Below are 18,492 nucleotides of genomic sequence, written 5' to 3'. Positions count from 1 at the left end.
ACTCAAGGACATTCAGAGACTTGTCCTATAATAATATAATAATAATATGCCATTTAGCAGACGCTTTTATCCAAAGCGACTTACAGTCATGCGTGCATACATTTTTTTTTGTGTATGGGTGGTCCCGGGGATCGAACCCACTACCTTGGCGTTACAAGCGCCGTGCTCTACCAGCTGAGCTACAGAGGACCACCTGAAGCCACTCCTGCGTTGTCTTGGCTGTGTGCTTAGGGTCGTTGTCCTGTTGGAAGGTGAACCTTTGCCCCAGTCTGAGGTCCTGAGCGATCTGGAGCAGGTTGTCATCAAGGATCTCTCTGTACTTTGCTCTGTTCATCTTTCCCTCGATCCTGACTAGTCTCCCAGTCCCTGCCGCTGAAAAACATCCCCACAGCATGATGCTGCCATCACCATGCTTCACCGTAGGGATGGTGCCAGGTTTCCTCCAGACGTGACGCTTAGCATTCAGGCCAAAGAGTTCAATCTTCGTTTCATCAGACAAGCAGGCTGTCATGTGCCTTTTGCTGAGGAGTGGCTTCCGTCTGGCCACTCTACCATAAAGGCCTGATTGGTGGAGTGCTGCAGAGATCGTTGTCCTTCTGGAAGGTTCTCCCATCTCCACAGAGGAACTCTGGAGCTCTGTCAGAGTGACCATCAGGTTCTTGGTCACCTCCCTGACCAAGGCCCTTCTCCCCTGATTGCTCAGTTTGGCTGGGCGGCCAGCTCTAGGAAGAGTCTTGGTTGTTCCAAACTTCTTCCATTTAAGAATGATGGAGGCCACTGTGTTCTTGGGGACCTTCAATGCTGCAGAAATGTGCCTCGACACAATCCTGTCTCAGAGATCTACGGACAATTCCTTCGACCTCATGGCTTGGTTTTTGCTCTGACATGCACTGTCAACTGTGGGACCTTATATGGACAGGTGTGTGCCTTTCCAAATCATGTCAATTGAATTTACCAGAGGTGGACTTCAATCAAGTTGTAGAAACATATCTATTGTGTGTAGATTGATGAGGGGGGATAAAAAAAAAACGTAACAAAATGTGGAAAAAGTCAAGGGGTCTGAATTCTTTCTGAATGCACTGTATTTGAAAACATGTCTGTGTGTGTGCCTGAAATTGACATGGTCAGATTTATACCCAAAGGGGTGTTCCCTTCTACCTCTCTCCTCCCCTGTCACCTCTCCAATCCCTTGTCACCTCTCCCCTCCCCTGTCACCTCTCCCCTCCCCTGTCACCTCTCTCCTCCCCGTCATCTCTCTCCTCCCCTGTCACCTCTCTCCTCCCCTATCACCTCTCTCCCACCTATCACCTCTCTCCTCCCCTGTCACCTCTCTCCTCCCGTCACCTCTCTCCTCCCCTGTCACCTCTCTCCTCCCCTGTCACCTCTCTCCTCCCGTCACCTCTCTCCTCCCGTCACCTCTCTCCTCCCCTATCACCTCTCTCCTCCCCCTATCATCTCTCTCCTCCCCCTATCACCTCTCTCCTCCCCTATCACCTCTCTCCCTCCCTGTCATCTCTCTCCTCCCCTGTCACCTCTCTCCTCCCCTATCACCTCTCTCCTCCCCTGTCATCTCTCTCCTCCCTTGTCACCTCTCTCCTCCCCTGTCACCTCTCACCTCCCCTGTCACCTCTCACCTCCCCTGTCACCTCTCTCCTCCCCTGTCACCTCTCTCCTCCCCTATCACCTCTCTCCTCCCCTATCACCTCTCCCCTCCCCTGTCACCTCTCTCCTCCCCTATCACCTCTCTCCTCCCCTGTCACCTCTCTCCTCCCGTCACCTCTCTCCTCCCCGTCACCTCTCTCCTCCCCCTGTCACCTCTCTCCTCCCGTCACCTCTCTCCTCCCCCACCTCTCTCCTCCCCTCACCTCTCTCCTCCCCCTATCATCTCTCTCCTCCCCTATCACCTCTCTCCTCCCCTATCACCTCTCTCCCTCCCCTGTCATCTCTATCCTCCCCTGTCACCTCTCTCCTCCCCCTATCACCTCTCTCCTCCCCTGTCATCTCTCTCCTCCCTTGTCACCTCTCTCCTCCCCTGTCACCTCTCACCTCCCCTGTCACCTCTCTCCTCCCCTGTCAACTCTCTCCTCCCCTATCACCTCTCTCCTCCCCTATCACCTCTCCCCTCCCCTGTCACCTCTCCCCTCCCCTGTCACCTCTCTCCTCCCCTATCACCTCTCCCCTCCCCTATCACCTCTCTCCTCCCCGTCACCTCTCTCCTCCCCTGTCCCCTCTCTCCTCCCCTGTCACCTCTCTCCTCCCCTGTCACCTCTCTCCTCCCGTCACCTCTCTCCTCCCATATCACCTCTCTCCTCCCCTATCATCTCTCTCCTCCCCTATCACCTCTCTCCTCCCCTATCACCTCTCCCCTCCCCTGTCACCTCTCCCCTCCCCTGTCACCTCTCTCCTCCCCTATCACCTCTCTCCTCCCCTGTCACCTCTCTCCTCCCGTCACCTCTCTCCTCCCCTGTCACCTCTCTCCTCCCCTGTCACCTCTCTCCTCCCCTGTCACCTCTCTCCTCCCGTCACCTCTCTCCTCCCCTATCACCTCTCTCCTCCCCTATCATCTCTCTCCTCCCCTATCACCTCTCTCCTCCCCTATCACCTCTCTCCCTCCCTGTCATCTCTCTCCCTCCCCTGTCACCTCTCTCCTCCCCTATCACCTCTCTCCTCCCCTGTCATCTCTCTCCTCCCTTGTCACCTCTCTCCTCCCCTGTCACCTCTCACCTCCCCTGTCACCTCTCTCCTCCCCTGTCACCTCTCTCCTCCCCTATCACCTCTCTCCTCCCCTATCACCTCTCCCCTCCCCTGTCACCTCTCCCCTCCCCTGTCACCTCTCTCCTCCCCTATCACCTCTCCCCTCCCCTATCACCTCTCTCCTCCCCGTCACCTCTCTCCTCCCCTGTCCCCTCTCTCCTCCCCTGTCACCTCTCTCCTCCCCTGTCACCTCTCTCCTCCCGTCACCTCTCTCCTCCCCTATCACCTCTCTCCTCCCCTATCATCTCTCTCCTCCCCTATCACCTCTCTCCTCCCCTATCACCTCTCTCCCTCCCTGTCATCTCTCTCCTCCCCTGTCACCTCTCTCCTCCCCTATAACCGCTCTCCTCCCCTGTCACCTCTCTCCTCCCCTGTCAACTCTCTCCTCCCCTGTCACCTCTCTCCTCCCCTGTCACCTCTCTCCTCCCATATCACCTCTCTCCTCCCCTATCACCTCTACGTCACTCACTCAGCCCCAAGCCCACCACTACAGGGCAAGGAAATAACTTCAAAATGAAAAACAATCTATTTAGATAGAATACAATCAGCGACCAGACTAGACCAATAGACAGACAGCCAGGGCTGGAGAACTGTCGGTCTCCTCCTCACTCCTCTCAGACGCACATAGGGAACAAAGAGGGGGAGTGAGGGAGGAGGGAGGAGAGATGGAGGGAGCTGGAAGAGAGCAGAGTGAGGGATGGAGAGATTACTTCAAAGGGAGGGGATGGGGTGGAAGGCAGGCAGGATGAGGGGAGGGGGATGAGGGGATGGGGTGGAAGGCAGGCAGGATGAGGGGAGGGGGATGAGGGAGGGGGGATGAGGGGAGGGGGGATGAGGGGAGGGGGATGAGGGAAGGGGGGATGAGGGGAGGGGAGGGGGGGATGAGGGGAAGGGGGATGAGGGGAGGGGGGGGATTTGGTGCAGTAATAGCTGGTCTGGCTCAGAGTGGGGCTGGATATTAAATATCCCTGTCAAGTACTTTCAACACACAAGGACACCTGACAGTAAGAGGAGAGCCAGCTCCACACACACACACACACACACACACACACACACACACACACACACACACACACACACACACACACACACACACACGAATGCACAGACACACGCACGCATCCATTCACACACACGCACACATACATGCACAAACACACACACACACACACACACACACAGACACACACGCACCCATTCACACACACGCACACATACATGCACAGACGCATGCACTTACACACACACACACACACACATACATACATGCACACACACACAGACAGAGACAATGCACATACACAAGCACCTACACGCACACATCCATTCACACACACAAAAGCTAAATCCCAGAGGAAAACAGAACTAAAACTAACACATAGGCCACAAAAAAAGCAACAATAAATCCCCTTAAAGTTAACATTCTTCACTTTGACAAGGATAAGCATATTTCCAGTGCTGTGCGTTGTAACTCTGTAGTTAGCCCCTGCTTTGTTTATTCCTGGCTCCTTGGAGTGGAGGCCAGGGGGCCACTTCAATAAGAGCCAGAGCACCTGGGGGTAATTTCATTAGTGGCTGGCTGGAGTGGAAGACATCCCAGTTTCAGCAGCAGCAGAACGGGCTGGAGCTGGACAGTAGTCCCCTGAGACAGGCCCACTCCATACTTCCCATCTACCCCAGTCTGTTCTGCTCAGCACCGCCACAGATTGGAAGTGATGCCACGCACACACGAGGGGAAGATGATTAAAGCTCTGACTTATGACACCCTCACACTCACTCACTCCTGGACACTGTGTCTCAGGCAGGCACCATGCCATACATCATATGGGTGGGGCTGGGTAGTGAGGTATGACAGTATTAGGGGACTAGAATACAGTTGGATTCATGGTCCAACTCTAGTACTCATTATGAGGTATTACAGCAGTAGAACACTAGAATAGAGATGGAACCATGGTACAACTACAGTCCTCATTATGAGGTATTACAGTATTAGGGGACTAGATTACAAATCGATTCATGGTACAACTCTAGTACTCATTATGAGGTATTACAGCAGTAGAACACTAGATTACCTGACAGGTCGCTCCTACCAAGTGGCGTGGCGAGAATCTGTCTCCGCACCATGTGCTCTCACCACTGGTGTCCCTCAGGGCTCAGTTCTAGGCCCTCTCCTATTCTCGCTATACACCAAGTCACTTGGCTCTGTCATATCCTCACATGGCCTCTCCTATCATTGCTACGCAGACGACACACAACTAATCTTCTCCTTTCCCCCTTCTGATAACCAGGTGGCGAATCGCATCTCTGCATGTCTAGCAGACATATCAGTGTGGATGACGGATCACCACCTCAAGCTGAACCTCGGCAAGACGGAGCTGCTCTTCCTCCCGGGGAAGGACTGCCCGTTCCATGATCTCGCCATCACGGTTGACAACTCCGTTGTGTCCTCCTCCCAGAGTGCAAAGAACCTTGGCGTGACCCTGGACAACACCCTGTCGTTCTCCGCTAACATCAAGGCGGTGACCCGATCCTGTAGGTTCATGCTTTACAACATTCGGAGAGTACGACCCTACCTTACACAGGAAGCGGCACAGGTCCTAATCCAGTCACCTAATCATCTCCCGTCTGGATTACTGCAACTCGCTGTTGGCTGGGCTCCCTGCCTGTGCCATTAAACCCCTCCAACTCATCCAGAATGCCGCAGCCCGTCTGGTGTTCAACCTTCCCAAGTTCTCTCACGTCACCCCGCTCCTCCGCACACTCCACTGGCTTCCAGTTGAAGCTCGCATCTGCTACAAGACCATGGTGCTTGCCTACGGAGCTGTGAGGGGAACGGCACCTCTGTACCTTCAGGCTCTGATCAGTCCCTACACCCAAACGAGGGCATTGCGTTCATCCACCTCTGGCCTGCTGGCCCCCCTACCTCTGCGGAAGCACAGTTCCCGCTGCCCAGTCAAAACTGTTCGCTGCTCTGGCACCCCAATGGTGGAACAAGCTCCCTCACGACGCCAGGACAGTGGAGTCACTCACCACCTTCCGGAGACACTTGAAACCCCACCTCTTTAAGGAATACCTGGGATAGGATAAAGTAATCCTTCTACCCCCCCTTACCCCACCCCCCCAAAAAAATAAATATATATATTGTAAAGTGGTTATCCCACTGGCTATAAGGTGAATGTACCAATTTGTAAGTCGCTCTGGATAAGAGCGTCTGCTAAATTACGTAAATGTAAATGTAATTACAAATGGATCCATGGTACATCTCCAGTCCTTGTTATAACGTTCCACCTCATACAGTACTTTAGTGATGAATGAGCAGAGTATGTGTTGCCCTGTGCTGTACCTTCAGGGTAGGCCTCTCGTCGCTGGAGCCCTGGAAGGCCCGCTGCAGTGTGCTGTTTCTGCTTCTTAGGAGGCCTCTTCTGCATGTTGGCCGTGCTCATGTTACTGTCTGTGGACAGGGGGCTGCCAGGACGGTGGCCTGAAGGGGTCATTTGATACTTTCGTGCTGAAGGGAAAGACACATTTGGTAAGGCGCATTAAACCATGAAAAGGTTGTCCCTCTGTCAGCGGGCTTGCAGAATAAGGGATTCATAAAAGTTAACCCCCTAGAGTCGATTCACACAAGTGCGTCAATCTAAGTTACATAAACAAAAAATCCCCATAAAAATCAGTCAGTTTAAGTTAGAGATATCCGCATCTGCGGTGAAAGGTGGCAGAGCTAGAGCGGTGCTTGTCTTCTCACGAAAACATCTGTAGCGTCCAAACGGCGTCCAAACTATTCTGACTACTCTATGGAAAGGGGAGACTCTCACGAACACGATGGCGTTCTCCGTTTTGCTCTACGGCCCCCACAAGTGTCAAGGGACTCGTCTGAAGGTAACCGGTACCGGTTTTTAAAAAACAAATGGAAGTTTGGGATTAAATATGTATAAAAAGTATTTCCTGAGATTAAAAAAATATATATCTTAGATTTAGGACAGACACTTCAAAACCTTGTTTCTTATGATTTCGTTTTTGACTGTCCTTTTTGCCATTTATGAATTTGTAATTCAAAGCATTTCTATAGGCTTTAGTAGAAAAGGCTAAAATCTACACTACTGGTCCAAAGTTTGGACACACCTACTCATTCAAGGGTTTTTCTTTATTTTTACTATTTTCTACATTGTAGAATAATAGTGAAGACATCAACACTATGAAATAACACATATGGAATCATGTAGTAACCAAAAAAGTGTTAAACAAATCAAAATATATTTTATATTTGAGATTCTTCAAATAGCCACCATTTGCCTTGATGCCAGCTTTGCACACTCTTGTTAAAATAGCTAAATGATCCATAGTATGACCATCATAAATCAATGCCATATGTCAGCTTAGCACCCCCCCCTCCCCCAACGTCTTAGACTAAGGAATTAAGGTGCTCATGATCTTGTTTTCTACTCTTCTTGATAAGGATAAAATATCATATTAGTGAGGAATATATGTGCTTACCTCCGGGGCCTCCCTCCTGGCCTTGCGTGGGGTTGGGGTACTTGGCCACCTTGAGGCCTGCGTACTCTGCAGCAGCGGCCACAGCCTGGGCGAAGTCGGCGTCTGTGAAGAAGGATCCGTCTGAGGAGCTGACGGCGCTGGAGCGTCCTGAAGAGGCGTTGTCCTCCTCGGAGGCCGAACCCCAGCCGTTGATCATGGAGCCCGTCACAGAGCTCTCCAGGTCCCCCACGCTGGAGGCTGGCGTCTGCTCCAGGCCCCGTAGCAGCAGCCTCCTGGGGTGCATCTGCTGGGGGTGGTGGGGGTGGTGAGGGTGGTGGTGCACCTTGGCCACCTCCGCGTCTGTCTCGTCCCCATCCTCCTCCTCCTCTTCCTCCAACATCTCCTGCTCCTCCATGCCGTCTGTGTCCAGAGCCAGGGGGCTTGAGATGTAGCCGTAGGTGTGTGAGGGGGAGAGGGGCCGGGGAGGGGGGCTCACTGCATGGCGTCTGAAACAGCAGGAGACATGTTCTTAATGTAGGGTATGAGAAATCAATTATATAAATCAATTATAAAATATGATTGCATTTTTTGTACAGACTATTAAAATCATTACTACAGTGGGTATCACCCCTTTATTGTCTTACAAAGTGGGATTAAAATGGATTTTGTGTACTTTTTTGCCAACGATCTACACCAAAAATGAATGAAAAATAAATCACTAATACACCTTGAATAGATAAGATCTAACCCTAACCCTGAGGCAATACATTTTAGAAACAACTTATTTTTTTTGCATGAATTTAGTGCCTTGTTGCATAGAGGATGCATGTTTTGGAATGTTCTGATTCAGTATATTTGGTTCTGTATACTTTTCACTCTGTCATTTAGGTCTAACTGAACTAATTTATGGGGTGAATACTTATGCAACGACTATATTTTAGATATTATTATTTGTATTTTATTTTAAATTTGTATAATGTTTAACATTATGGAGTATCTTGTGTAGATCAATGACAAAAAAAAATCACAATTAAATCTATTTAAATCCCACTTTGTAACAAAATATAATGTGAAAAGATCTAAGTGGGGGTGAATACTTATTATACCCACTGTATATCAGCCAATCAGAGTCCATTTTATACAGTATAACACCTCCCAGTACCTGCGCTCGTGTCCAGAGCCCATGCTGTCTGGTGTGTCTTGGAGCATGGGCTGCAGGTCCTCCAGGGGCGAGGGGGTGAGGGTGGCCGTGGACTGATGGCTGTAGGACACCGCGGCGGGGGACGAGGCAGCCCCTCTGATGGGGGGAGTGGGACCCCTCTCCATCTCCTCCTCCTCCTTATCCTCATCCTCCTCTTCCAGTTCATCTGGCTGCAGGTACATGCGGGAGGGGGGCAGGGAGCAATGCATGTCTGGGTCATAGCTGTCAACACAGGGAAACACGCTGATTAGTTGGATGTCACTCAACGTGACAGTAACATTCATAGCTGGAACAATGTAGCTAGTACATATTCATGTTGTGCTGCTATCAAGGTAGACGTGTAAAGGAAAAGGTTTTACATTTACCTAGCATTGACACACAATAGAAAAAAAAACCCTTAGGGCAGGTTTGACACTCTTTCAGTAAATGAAAGGAAAGAGTCGAGTGGCAGGGAGGTGTGTGTGTGTGTGTGTGTGTGTGTGTGTGTGTGTGTGTGTGTGTGTGTGTGTGTGTAGACATGTCCCACCTCTCGTCCATGGACAGGGAGTACTCCTCCATGTTGCGGCAGGGGGGTGGGTTAGCAGGGGGAGGAGGCAGTAGGTCAGCCCAGTTCATTGTGCTCTGTTTGGGTTGTTTGGGGGTACGCACTCCCTTCTTCTGACCTTGACTCCCTGCTCAAACGTGAACAAAGAACTCCTTCAGTCAGAAACACGCAGACACACATTCCCACCTCCTCAGTCTCTCCACCATCTACATTATTGATGCTCGTTAAATCAGCGGAGAAATTAATAAATCGACAGCAGATACAAATTTAGGAACAAACAGGGCTAATTTCAGCGCGAGATTTACACAGATTAAAAAAAAGTTATAATACACGAGAGCATGTCAGCTAATGGCACCCCCTTCCTTTATGAATGTCGCGAAAACGCACCACGCTCATTACCTCTCAATTTGTAATTAATGCCAGCCATGCCATCAAAAACACACTAATTTTTCAAATGTAATGTTCACCATTGCCAAGAGAAAATAGAAAACGTGAAAAAAAGCCACACAGACTGGAAACTGACTGGAAACAGACACAGACTGGAAACTGACTGGAAACAGACACAGACTGGAAACAGACACAGACTGGAAACTGACTTGAAACACACACAGACACACATCCCCACTCCCACATCCTCCTCTGTCTCTGAACCATCTACATTATTGACGCTCATTAAATCAAAAGAGAAATTAATAAAATCGACAGCAGATACAAAGTTAGGAACAAACAGGGCTAATTTCAGTGCGAGATTTACACAGATAAAAAAAACACGAGAGCATGTCAGCTAATTGCACACCCTTTCTTTATGAATGTCGCGAAAACGCACCACTCTCATTACCTCTCAATTTGTAATTAATGCCAGCCATGCCATCAAAAACACAGTCATTCTTCAACTGTAATGTTCACCATTGCCAAGAGAAAATAGAAAACTTGAAAAAAAGCCGAAAACATCAGAGGCCAATTAACAGCAGCCAATTAGAATTTGAAACCAATGAGCTGTGAGCTCAGTGAACACAGAGGGCTGCTCATAAATGAGCTGAACTTCATATACAATATCAGAATGGATCCTGGGTGTTATGGAGGCAGTGTTGCATGCCCTCTGGAAAGTGTGTGTCATTAGTTATTGTCCAGAAACAAACACTGCAGCTCTGATGAGATTATCCTCCTCTTTGCAGGAATGAAGGGAACGGTAATTAATGTTTTTTACAAAAAACTGTCTGAGCAACAAGGAAGAACCAAATAAAATGTCCAGTGACTAGCTCACTAGTCAGAAAAACACTCACAAACTAGGTTTTGGATGGATCACGCTAAATTCAAAATGTATACACACACAGACTGGAAACACACACAGACTGGAAACACACACAGACTGGAAACACACACAGACTGGAAACACACACAGACTGGAAACACACACAGACTGGAAACACACACAGACTGGAAACACACACAGACTGGAAACAGACTGGAAACTGACACAGACTGGAAACACACACAGACTGGAAACACACACAGACTGGAAACAGACTGGAAACTGACACAGACTGGAAACACACACAGACTGGAAACAAACACAGACTGGAAACACACACAGACTGGAAACACACACAGACTGGAGACACACACAGACTGGAAACAGACACAGACTGGAAACTGACACAGACTGGAAACTGACACAGACTGGAAACAGACTGGAAACTGACACAGACTGGAAACTGACACAGACTGGAAACAGACTGGAAACTGACACAGACTGGAAACAGACTGGAAACTGACACAGACTGGAAACTGACACAGACTGGAAACACACACAGACTGGAAACTGACACAGACTGGAAACACACACAGACTGGAAACTGACACAGACTGGAAACACACACAGACTGGAAACTGACACAGACTGGAAACAGACTGGAAACTGACACAGACTGGAACCTGACACAGACTGGAAACAGACTGGAAACTGACACAGACTGGAAACTGACACAGACTGGAAACTGACTGGAAACAGACACAGACTGGAAACAGACACAGACTGGAAACTGACTTGAAACACACACAGACACACATCCCCACTCCCACATCCTCCTCTGTCTCTGAACCATCTACATTATTGACGCTCATTAAATCAAAAGAGAAATTAATAAAATCGACAGCAGATACAAAGTTAGGAACAAACAGGGCTAATTTCAGTGCGAGATTTACACAGATAAAAAAAACACGAGAGCATGTCAGCTAATTGCACACCCTTTCTTTATGAATGTCGCGAAAACGCACCACTCTCATTACCTCTCAATTTGTAATTAATGCCAGCCATGCCATCAAAAACACAGTCATTCTTCAACTGTAATGTTCACCATTGCCAAGAGAAAATAGAAAACTTGAAAAAAAGCCGAAAACATCAGAGGCCAATTAACAGCAGCCAATTAGAATTTGAAACCAATGAGCTGTGAGCTCAGTGAACACAGAGGGCTGCTCATAAATGAGCTGAACTTCATATACAATATCAGAATGGATCCTGGGTGTTATGGAGGCAGTGTTGCATGCCCTCTGGAATGTGTGTGTCATTAGTTATTGTCCAGAAACAAACACTGCAGCTCTGATGAGATTATCCTCCTCTTTGCAGGAATGAAGGGAACGGTAATTAATGTTTTTTACAAAAAACTGTCTGAGCAACAAGGAAGAACCAAATAAAATGTCCAGTGACTAGCTCACTAGTCAGAAAAACACTCACAAACTAGGTTTTGGATGGATCACGCTAAATTCAAAATGTATACACACACAGACTGGAAACACACACAGACTGGAAACACACACAGACTGGAAACACACACAGACTGGAAACACACACAGACTGGAAACACACACAGACTGGAAACACACACAGACTGGAAACACACACAGACTGGAAACAGACTGGAAACTGACACAGACTGGAAACACACACAGACTGGAAACACACACAGACTGGAAACAGACTGGAAACTGACACAGACTGGAAACACACACAGACTGGAAACAAACACAGACTGGAAACACACACAGACTGGAAACACACACAGACTGGAGACACACACAGACTGGAAACAGACACAGACTGGAAACTGACACAGACTGGAAACTGACACAGACTGGAAACAGACTGGAAACTGACACAGACTGGAAACTGACACAGACTGGAAACAGACTGGAAACTGACACAGACTGGAAACAGACTGGAAACTGACACAGACTGGAAACTGACACAGACTGGAAACACACACAGACTGGAAACTGACACAGACTGGAAACACACACAGACTGGAAACTGACACAGACTGGAAACACACACAGACTGGAAACTGACACAGACTGGAAACAGACTGGAAACTGACACAGACTGGAACCTGACACAGACTGGAAACAGACTGGAAACTGACACAGACTGGAAACTGACACAGACTGGAAACTGACACAGACTGGAAACACACACAGACTGGAAACTGACACAGACTGGAAACAGACTGGAAACTGACACAGACTAGAAACTGACAAAGACTGGAGACACACACAGACTGGAAACACACTGGAAACACACACAGACTGGAAACACACACAGACTGGAGACACACACGGACTGGAAACTGACACAGACTGGAAACACACACAGACTGGAAACTGACACCGACACAGACTGGAAACACACACAGACTGGAAACTGACTGGAAACTGACCGGAAAAACTGACTGGAAACACACACATACTGGAAACACACAGAGACTGGAAACTGACACAGACTGGAAACTGACACAGACTGGAAATACACACATACTGGACACACACAGAGACTGGAAACTGACTGGAAAGACACACATACTGGAAACACACAGACTGGAAACTGACACAGACTGGAAACAGACTGGAAACTGACACAGACTGGAAACAGACTGGAAACTGACACAGACTGGAAACTGACACAGACTGGAAACACACACAGACTGGAAACTGACACAGACTGGAGACACACACAGACTGGAAACTGACACAGACTGGAGACACACACAGACTGGAAACACACACAGACTGGAAACTGACACCGACACAGACTGGAAACACACACAGACTGGAGACACACACAGACTGGAAACTGACACCGACACAGACTGGAAACACACACAGACTGGAGACACACACAGACTGGAAACTGACACCGACACAGACTGGAAACACACACAGACTGGAAACTGACACCGACACAGACTGGAAACACACACAGACTGGAAACTGACTGGAAACTGACCGGAAAAACTGACTGGAAACACACACATACTGGAAACACACAGAGACTGGAAACTGACTGGAAAGACACACAGACTGGAAACACACAGACTGGAAACACACACAGACTGGAAACTGACTGGAAAGACACAGACTGGAAACACACACACAGACTGGAAACACACACAGACTGGAAACACACACAGACTGGACACTGACTGGAAAGACACAGACTGGAAACACACACAGACTGGAAACTGACTGGAAACACACACATACTGGAAACACACACAGACTGGAAACTGACTGGAAACACACACAGACTGGAAACACACACAGACTGGAAACTGACTGGAAACACACACAGACTGGAAACACACACAGACTGGAAACTGACTGGAAAGACACACAGACTGGAAACACAAACCGACTGAAAACAGACACAGAATGGAAACAAACACAGACTGGAAACAGAATGGAAACAGACACAGACTGGAAACTGACTGGAAACAGACACAGACTGAAAACGGAAACAGACACAGACTGGAAACAGAATGGAAACAGACACAGAATGGAAACACACACAGACTGGAAACATAATGGAAACACACACAGACTGGAAACTGACTGGAAACAGACACAGACTGAAAACGGAAACAGACACAGACTGGAAACAGAATGGAAACAGACACAGAATGGAAACACACACAGACTGGAAACATAATGGAAACACACACAGACTGGAAACTGACTGGAAACAGACACAGACTGAAAACGGAAACAGACACAGACTGGAACCTGACATACTAGAACCAGACAGACTGGACCCAGACAGACTGACAGACTGGACCCAGACAGACTGGACCCAGACAGACTGGAACCAGACAGACTGGACCCAGACAGACTGGACCCAGACAGACTGGACCCAGACAGACTGGAACCAGACAGACTGGACCCAGACAGACTGGACCCAGACAGACTGGACCCAGACAGACTGGAACCTGACAGACTGGACCCAGACAGACTGGACCCAGACAGACTGGACCCAGACAGACTGGAACCTGACAGACTGGACCCAGACAGACTGGAACCTGACGGACTGGACCCAGACATACTAGAACCAGACAGACTGGACCTAGACAGACTGACAGACTGGACCCAGACAGACTGGACCCAGACAGACTGGAACCTGACAGACTGGACCCAGACAGACTGGACCCAGACAGACTGGACCCAGACAGACTGGAACCTGACAGACTGGACCCAGACAGACTGGAACCTGACAGACTGGACCCAGACATACTAGAACCAGACAGACTGGACCTAGACAGACTGACAGACTGGACCCAGACAGACTGGACCCAGACAGACTGGAACCTGACAGACTGGACCCAGACAGACTGGACCCAGACAGACTGGACCCAGACAGACTGGAACCTGACAGACTGGACCCAGACAGACTGGACCCAGACAGACTGGAACCTGACAGACTGGAACCTGACAGACTGGACCCAGACAGACTGGAACCAGACAGACTGGACCCAGACAGACTGGAACCTGACAGACTGGACCCAGACAGACTGACAGACTGGACCCAGACAGACTGGAGGCATCTGAAGGCATCTGCTTTTCATTTCTCTTCAAGAGACTGACATGGAAATTAATACAAATTACCATTTTAAAGCATCACGCATTATTAGTACCACTGTGATATATTGCTTTTGAGGAAAATAAGGATTTAGAAATGGAGCTTCTGGGTTGAAAGTGATTAAGTGGTTTATAGAAATAATAATGAACTGGAAACAACAACAACAAAAGCGATTCACTAAACATCCACGCAGTAAAACATCAGCCATCTGGCTGTGGATATGATAACCCGTCTGCCCCTGTCCCCCCTCGTTCCCCCCTCTCTCACCGGAGGTGCTGCTGCTGCCGCGGTCAGAGCTGTTGTAGGAGCCCACGGTGTGGGCCTCGTGGGCCTGGTTATAGGGGATGGTGGTAGGCATGGGACTGTCCCCTCCTCTGTAGTGGTCTGGTAGGGGAGAGGAGGAGGATGGTAAGCATGATGAAGGTGGGTCGCAGGGCAGCATACACTACATTATCGCATTAGAGAAGTACAGATAGCTTATGGAAATGAAGGACAGAAGGGGAAATGACGATATCAAAAGGTGCATAGAGACTGTTTGAGTTTAACTGACTAATGAACTCATCTAAATAATGATCTTAACCAACAATGTGTTTAAATGTGTGTAATACACCTCTAATAAATTGAAATGTAATTTCAAACTGTCACAACAAACAGTCTGGTGTAATATCATGCAATTGCTGGATGCTGTCTTCCTAATAGTGCTGAGAGAGAAGACATGCAGTTCCTGTTCCATCCGAGAGACCATGACGAAGCTGAAAACGGTGTTACTTAAGCAGCAGCTCTTTTGTAGGTAAGAACAAGGTGACGACAGTTTAGTTCAGTGCCTGTATCTCTCCTTCAGATACCTGACACCGGGAGACAATCCTTACACCTGTAGCTACGAGACTTCACCCATGAAGAACCACCCAGACAGAAAAGACAGAAACTCAGGCCTGACACAGAATATGAACACAGAGAGGAAAGAGGAGTTAGGTAAATGCATAACAGACAATGAGCGAGAGACTGATGATGTTCTCTGTTGATATGACTGAATGGGGGCAGCAGGGAAGCAAGTGAAAAAGGAACATTCTTCAGCATGGTGGGCCAATCCACAGGGAGAAAGGGAAAGAAAGAAGGGAAGAAAGAAAAGATGGAAGACGGCTATGGTTTGACCTCCTGACCTCCACTGATTCCCACCACACACTCACCCTTGTTTAGCTTGTTCTGCTCCATGATGTTATACTGGTGGAGCTGTGAGGTCATTTCCTGTTGCTTCTGCAGCTGAACCGGGGTGGGTTTCCAGCCATGTTTCTCGTTTATCTCCCCTCCCCCTCCTCCTCCCCCTCCACTCCCTCTGTCTCTGTCTGTGTTGATGTTGTTTCCCAGGATAGACGACTGGATGAGCTGTGTGGTGGCGTAGGGGGTGGGCTGTCCACCCGGCCCTACGAAGCGTCCGTCCTTCAGGTTGGGGCTGTTGAAAGTCTTCATCTCGTTGATCTTGTTGGAGAGGTCCACGTCTCCGTACACTCCTCCCTCCGGCACCATCAGGTTGGTCTGTTTGCTCTCCATCTGGTTGTTATAGTTGGCGATGCAGTCGGCTGGATAACATGGGGAGCGGGTGCAGGGTGCAGGGTTTAGTGAAAGACTGGACTAGCTTCTATGGCTAGGTTCAGAAGAAGAGGTTTGCCAAGTGCATGAATGGCACGAAAGGCATTGTATTCAGTTGTATTCACTGGCATTATATTCCGATAAAGAATAAGCTGAAAAGATTAACATTACAGAATGACACAGAAATAAATCAGCCCGAGTCATTAGTACCTTTCAACAGATCACTGTGCCCTCAGTCTAGACAGATATATATATATATTTCAGTGCAAACTACAGTTCATTCTGTACGTCAACTATCCCTATATGGTTCAGGTGAGTGACTGGAGCTGTATTATGCTTCCACTGTCTGCTCTCTCTGTTCTGTCTCAATAATGTCTCTGTCTCATCCACAGCTCAGCGTCATGTCATCTCTATTCTCCACAACAGGCCAACAGCAGAACATGTCTGTATCAAATCAAATCAAATCAAAATGTATTTGTCACATACACGTGTTTAGCAGATGTAAATTGCGGGTGTAGCGAAATGCTTGTGCTTCTAGCTCCGACCGTGCAGTAATATCTAACAAGTAATATCTAACAATTTCACAACATATACCCAATACACACAAAACTAGTGAGGAATGGGATTTAAGAATACATATATGGACAAGCAATGACAGAGCGGCATGGATTAAGATACAGTAGAATATTATAGAATAGAATGCAGTATATACATATGAGATGAGTAGTGCAAGATATGTAAACATTATTAAAGTGACTAGTGTTCCATTTCTTAAAGTGGCCAGTGATTTCAATAGGCAGCAGCAGCCTCTAATGTGCTAGTGATGGCTATTTAACAGTCTAATGGCCTTGAGATAGAAGCTGTTTTTCATTCTCTCAGTCCCAGCTTTGATGCACCTGTACTGACCTCGTCTTCTGGATGATAGCGGGGTGAACAGGCAGTGGCTCGGGTGGTTGATGTCCTTGATGATCTTTTTGGCCTTCCTGTGACATCGGGTGCTGTATGTGTCTTGGAGAGCGGGTAGTTTGCCCCCGGTAATGCGTTCGGCAGACCGCACCACCCTCTGGAGAGCCCTGCGGCTGCGGGCGGTGCAGTTGCCGTACCAGGTGGTGATACAGCCCGACAGGATGCTCTCAATTGTGCATCTGTAAAGGTTTGTGAGGGTTTTAGGTGCTAAGCCAAATTTCTTCAGCCTCCTGAGGTTGAAGAGGCTCTGTTGCGCCTTCTTCACCACTGCGTGGGTGGACCATTTCAGTTTGTCGGTGATGTGTACGCCAAGGAACTTGAAGCTTTCCACCTTCTCCACTGCGGTCCCGTCGATGTGGATAGAGGGGTGCACCCTCTGCTGTTTCCTGAAGTCCACGATCATCTCCTTTGTTTTGTTGATGTCGAGTGAGAGGTTATTTTCCTGGCACTACACTCCCAGAGCCCTCACTTCCTCCCTGTAGGCGGTCTCGTCATTGTTGATAATCATGCCTACTACTGTTGTGTCGTCTGCAAACTTGATGATTGAGTTGGAGGCGTGATTAGGGAGTACAGGATGGGGCTGAGCACGCACCCTTGTGGGGCCCCAGTGTTGAGGATCAGCGAAGTGGAGATGTTGTTTCCTACCTTCACCACCTGGGGGCGGCCCGTCAGGAAGTCCAGGACCCAGTTGCACAGGACGGGGTTCAGACCCAGGGCCTCGAGCTTAATGATGAGCTTGGAGGGTACTATGGTGTTGAATGCTGAGCTATAGTCAATGAACAGCATTCTTACATAGGTATTCCTCTTGTCCAGATGGGGTAGGGCAGTGTGCAGTGTGATGGCGATTGCATCGTCTGTGGATCTATTGGGGCGGTAAGCAAATTGAAGTGGGTCTAGGGTGACAGGTAAGGTAGAGGTGATATGATCCTTGACTAGTCTCTCAAAGCACTTCATGATGACAGAGGTGAGTGCTACAGGGCGATGGTCATTTAGTTCAGTTACGTTTTGCTTTCTTGGGTACAGGAACAATGGTGGCCATGGTATCAAAAGATTGTAACGAAG

General features: G+C 48.6%; 1 protein-coding gene across 1 annotated transcript in view; it reads right to left on the bottom strand.

The window, feature by feature from the left end:
- Positions 1 to 18,492, bottom strand: part of LOC123491064 (roundabout homolog 1-like) — a 112,502-nt gene that overhangs the window by 7,705 nt on the left and 86,305 nt on the right. The window contains 6 exon segments of the mRNA XM_045220944.1: positions 6,098 to 6,262; positions 7,249 to 7,733; positions 8,390 to 8,650; positions 8,955 to 9,099; positions 15,145 to 15,261; positions 16,065 to 16,454. Of these exon segments, the coding sequence (XP_045076879.1) occupies positions 6,098 to 6,262; positions 7,249 to 7,733; positions 8,390 to 8,650; positions 8,955 to 9,099; positions 15,145 to 15,261; positions 16,065 to 16,454 (1,563 nt within the window).

Source organism: Coregonus clupeaformis, chromosome 6 (genome assembly GCF_020615455.1).
Source record: "Coregonus clupeaformis isolate EN_2021a chromosome 6, ASM2061545v1, whole genome shotgun sequence".
Taxonomy (NCBI): domain Eukaryota; kingdom Metazoa; phylum Chordata; class Actinopteri; order Salmoniformes; family Salmonidae; genus Coregonus; species Coregonus clupeaformis.
The sequence above is the reverse complement of the archived record's forward strand: the minus strand, read 5'-3'. Positions and strand labels throughout refer to the sequence as shown.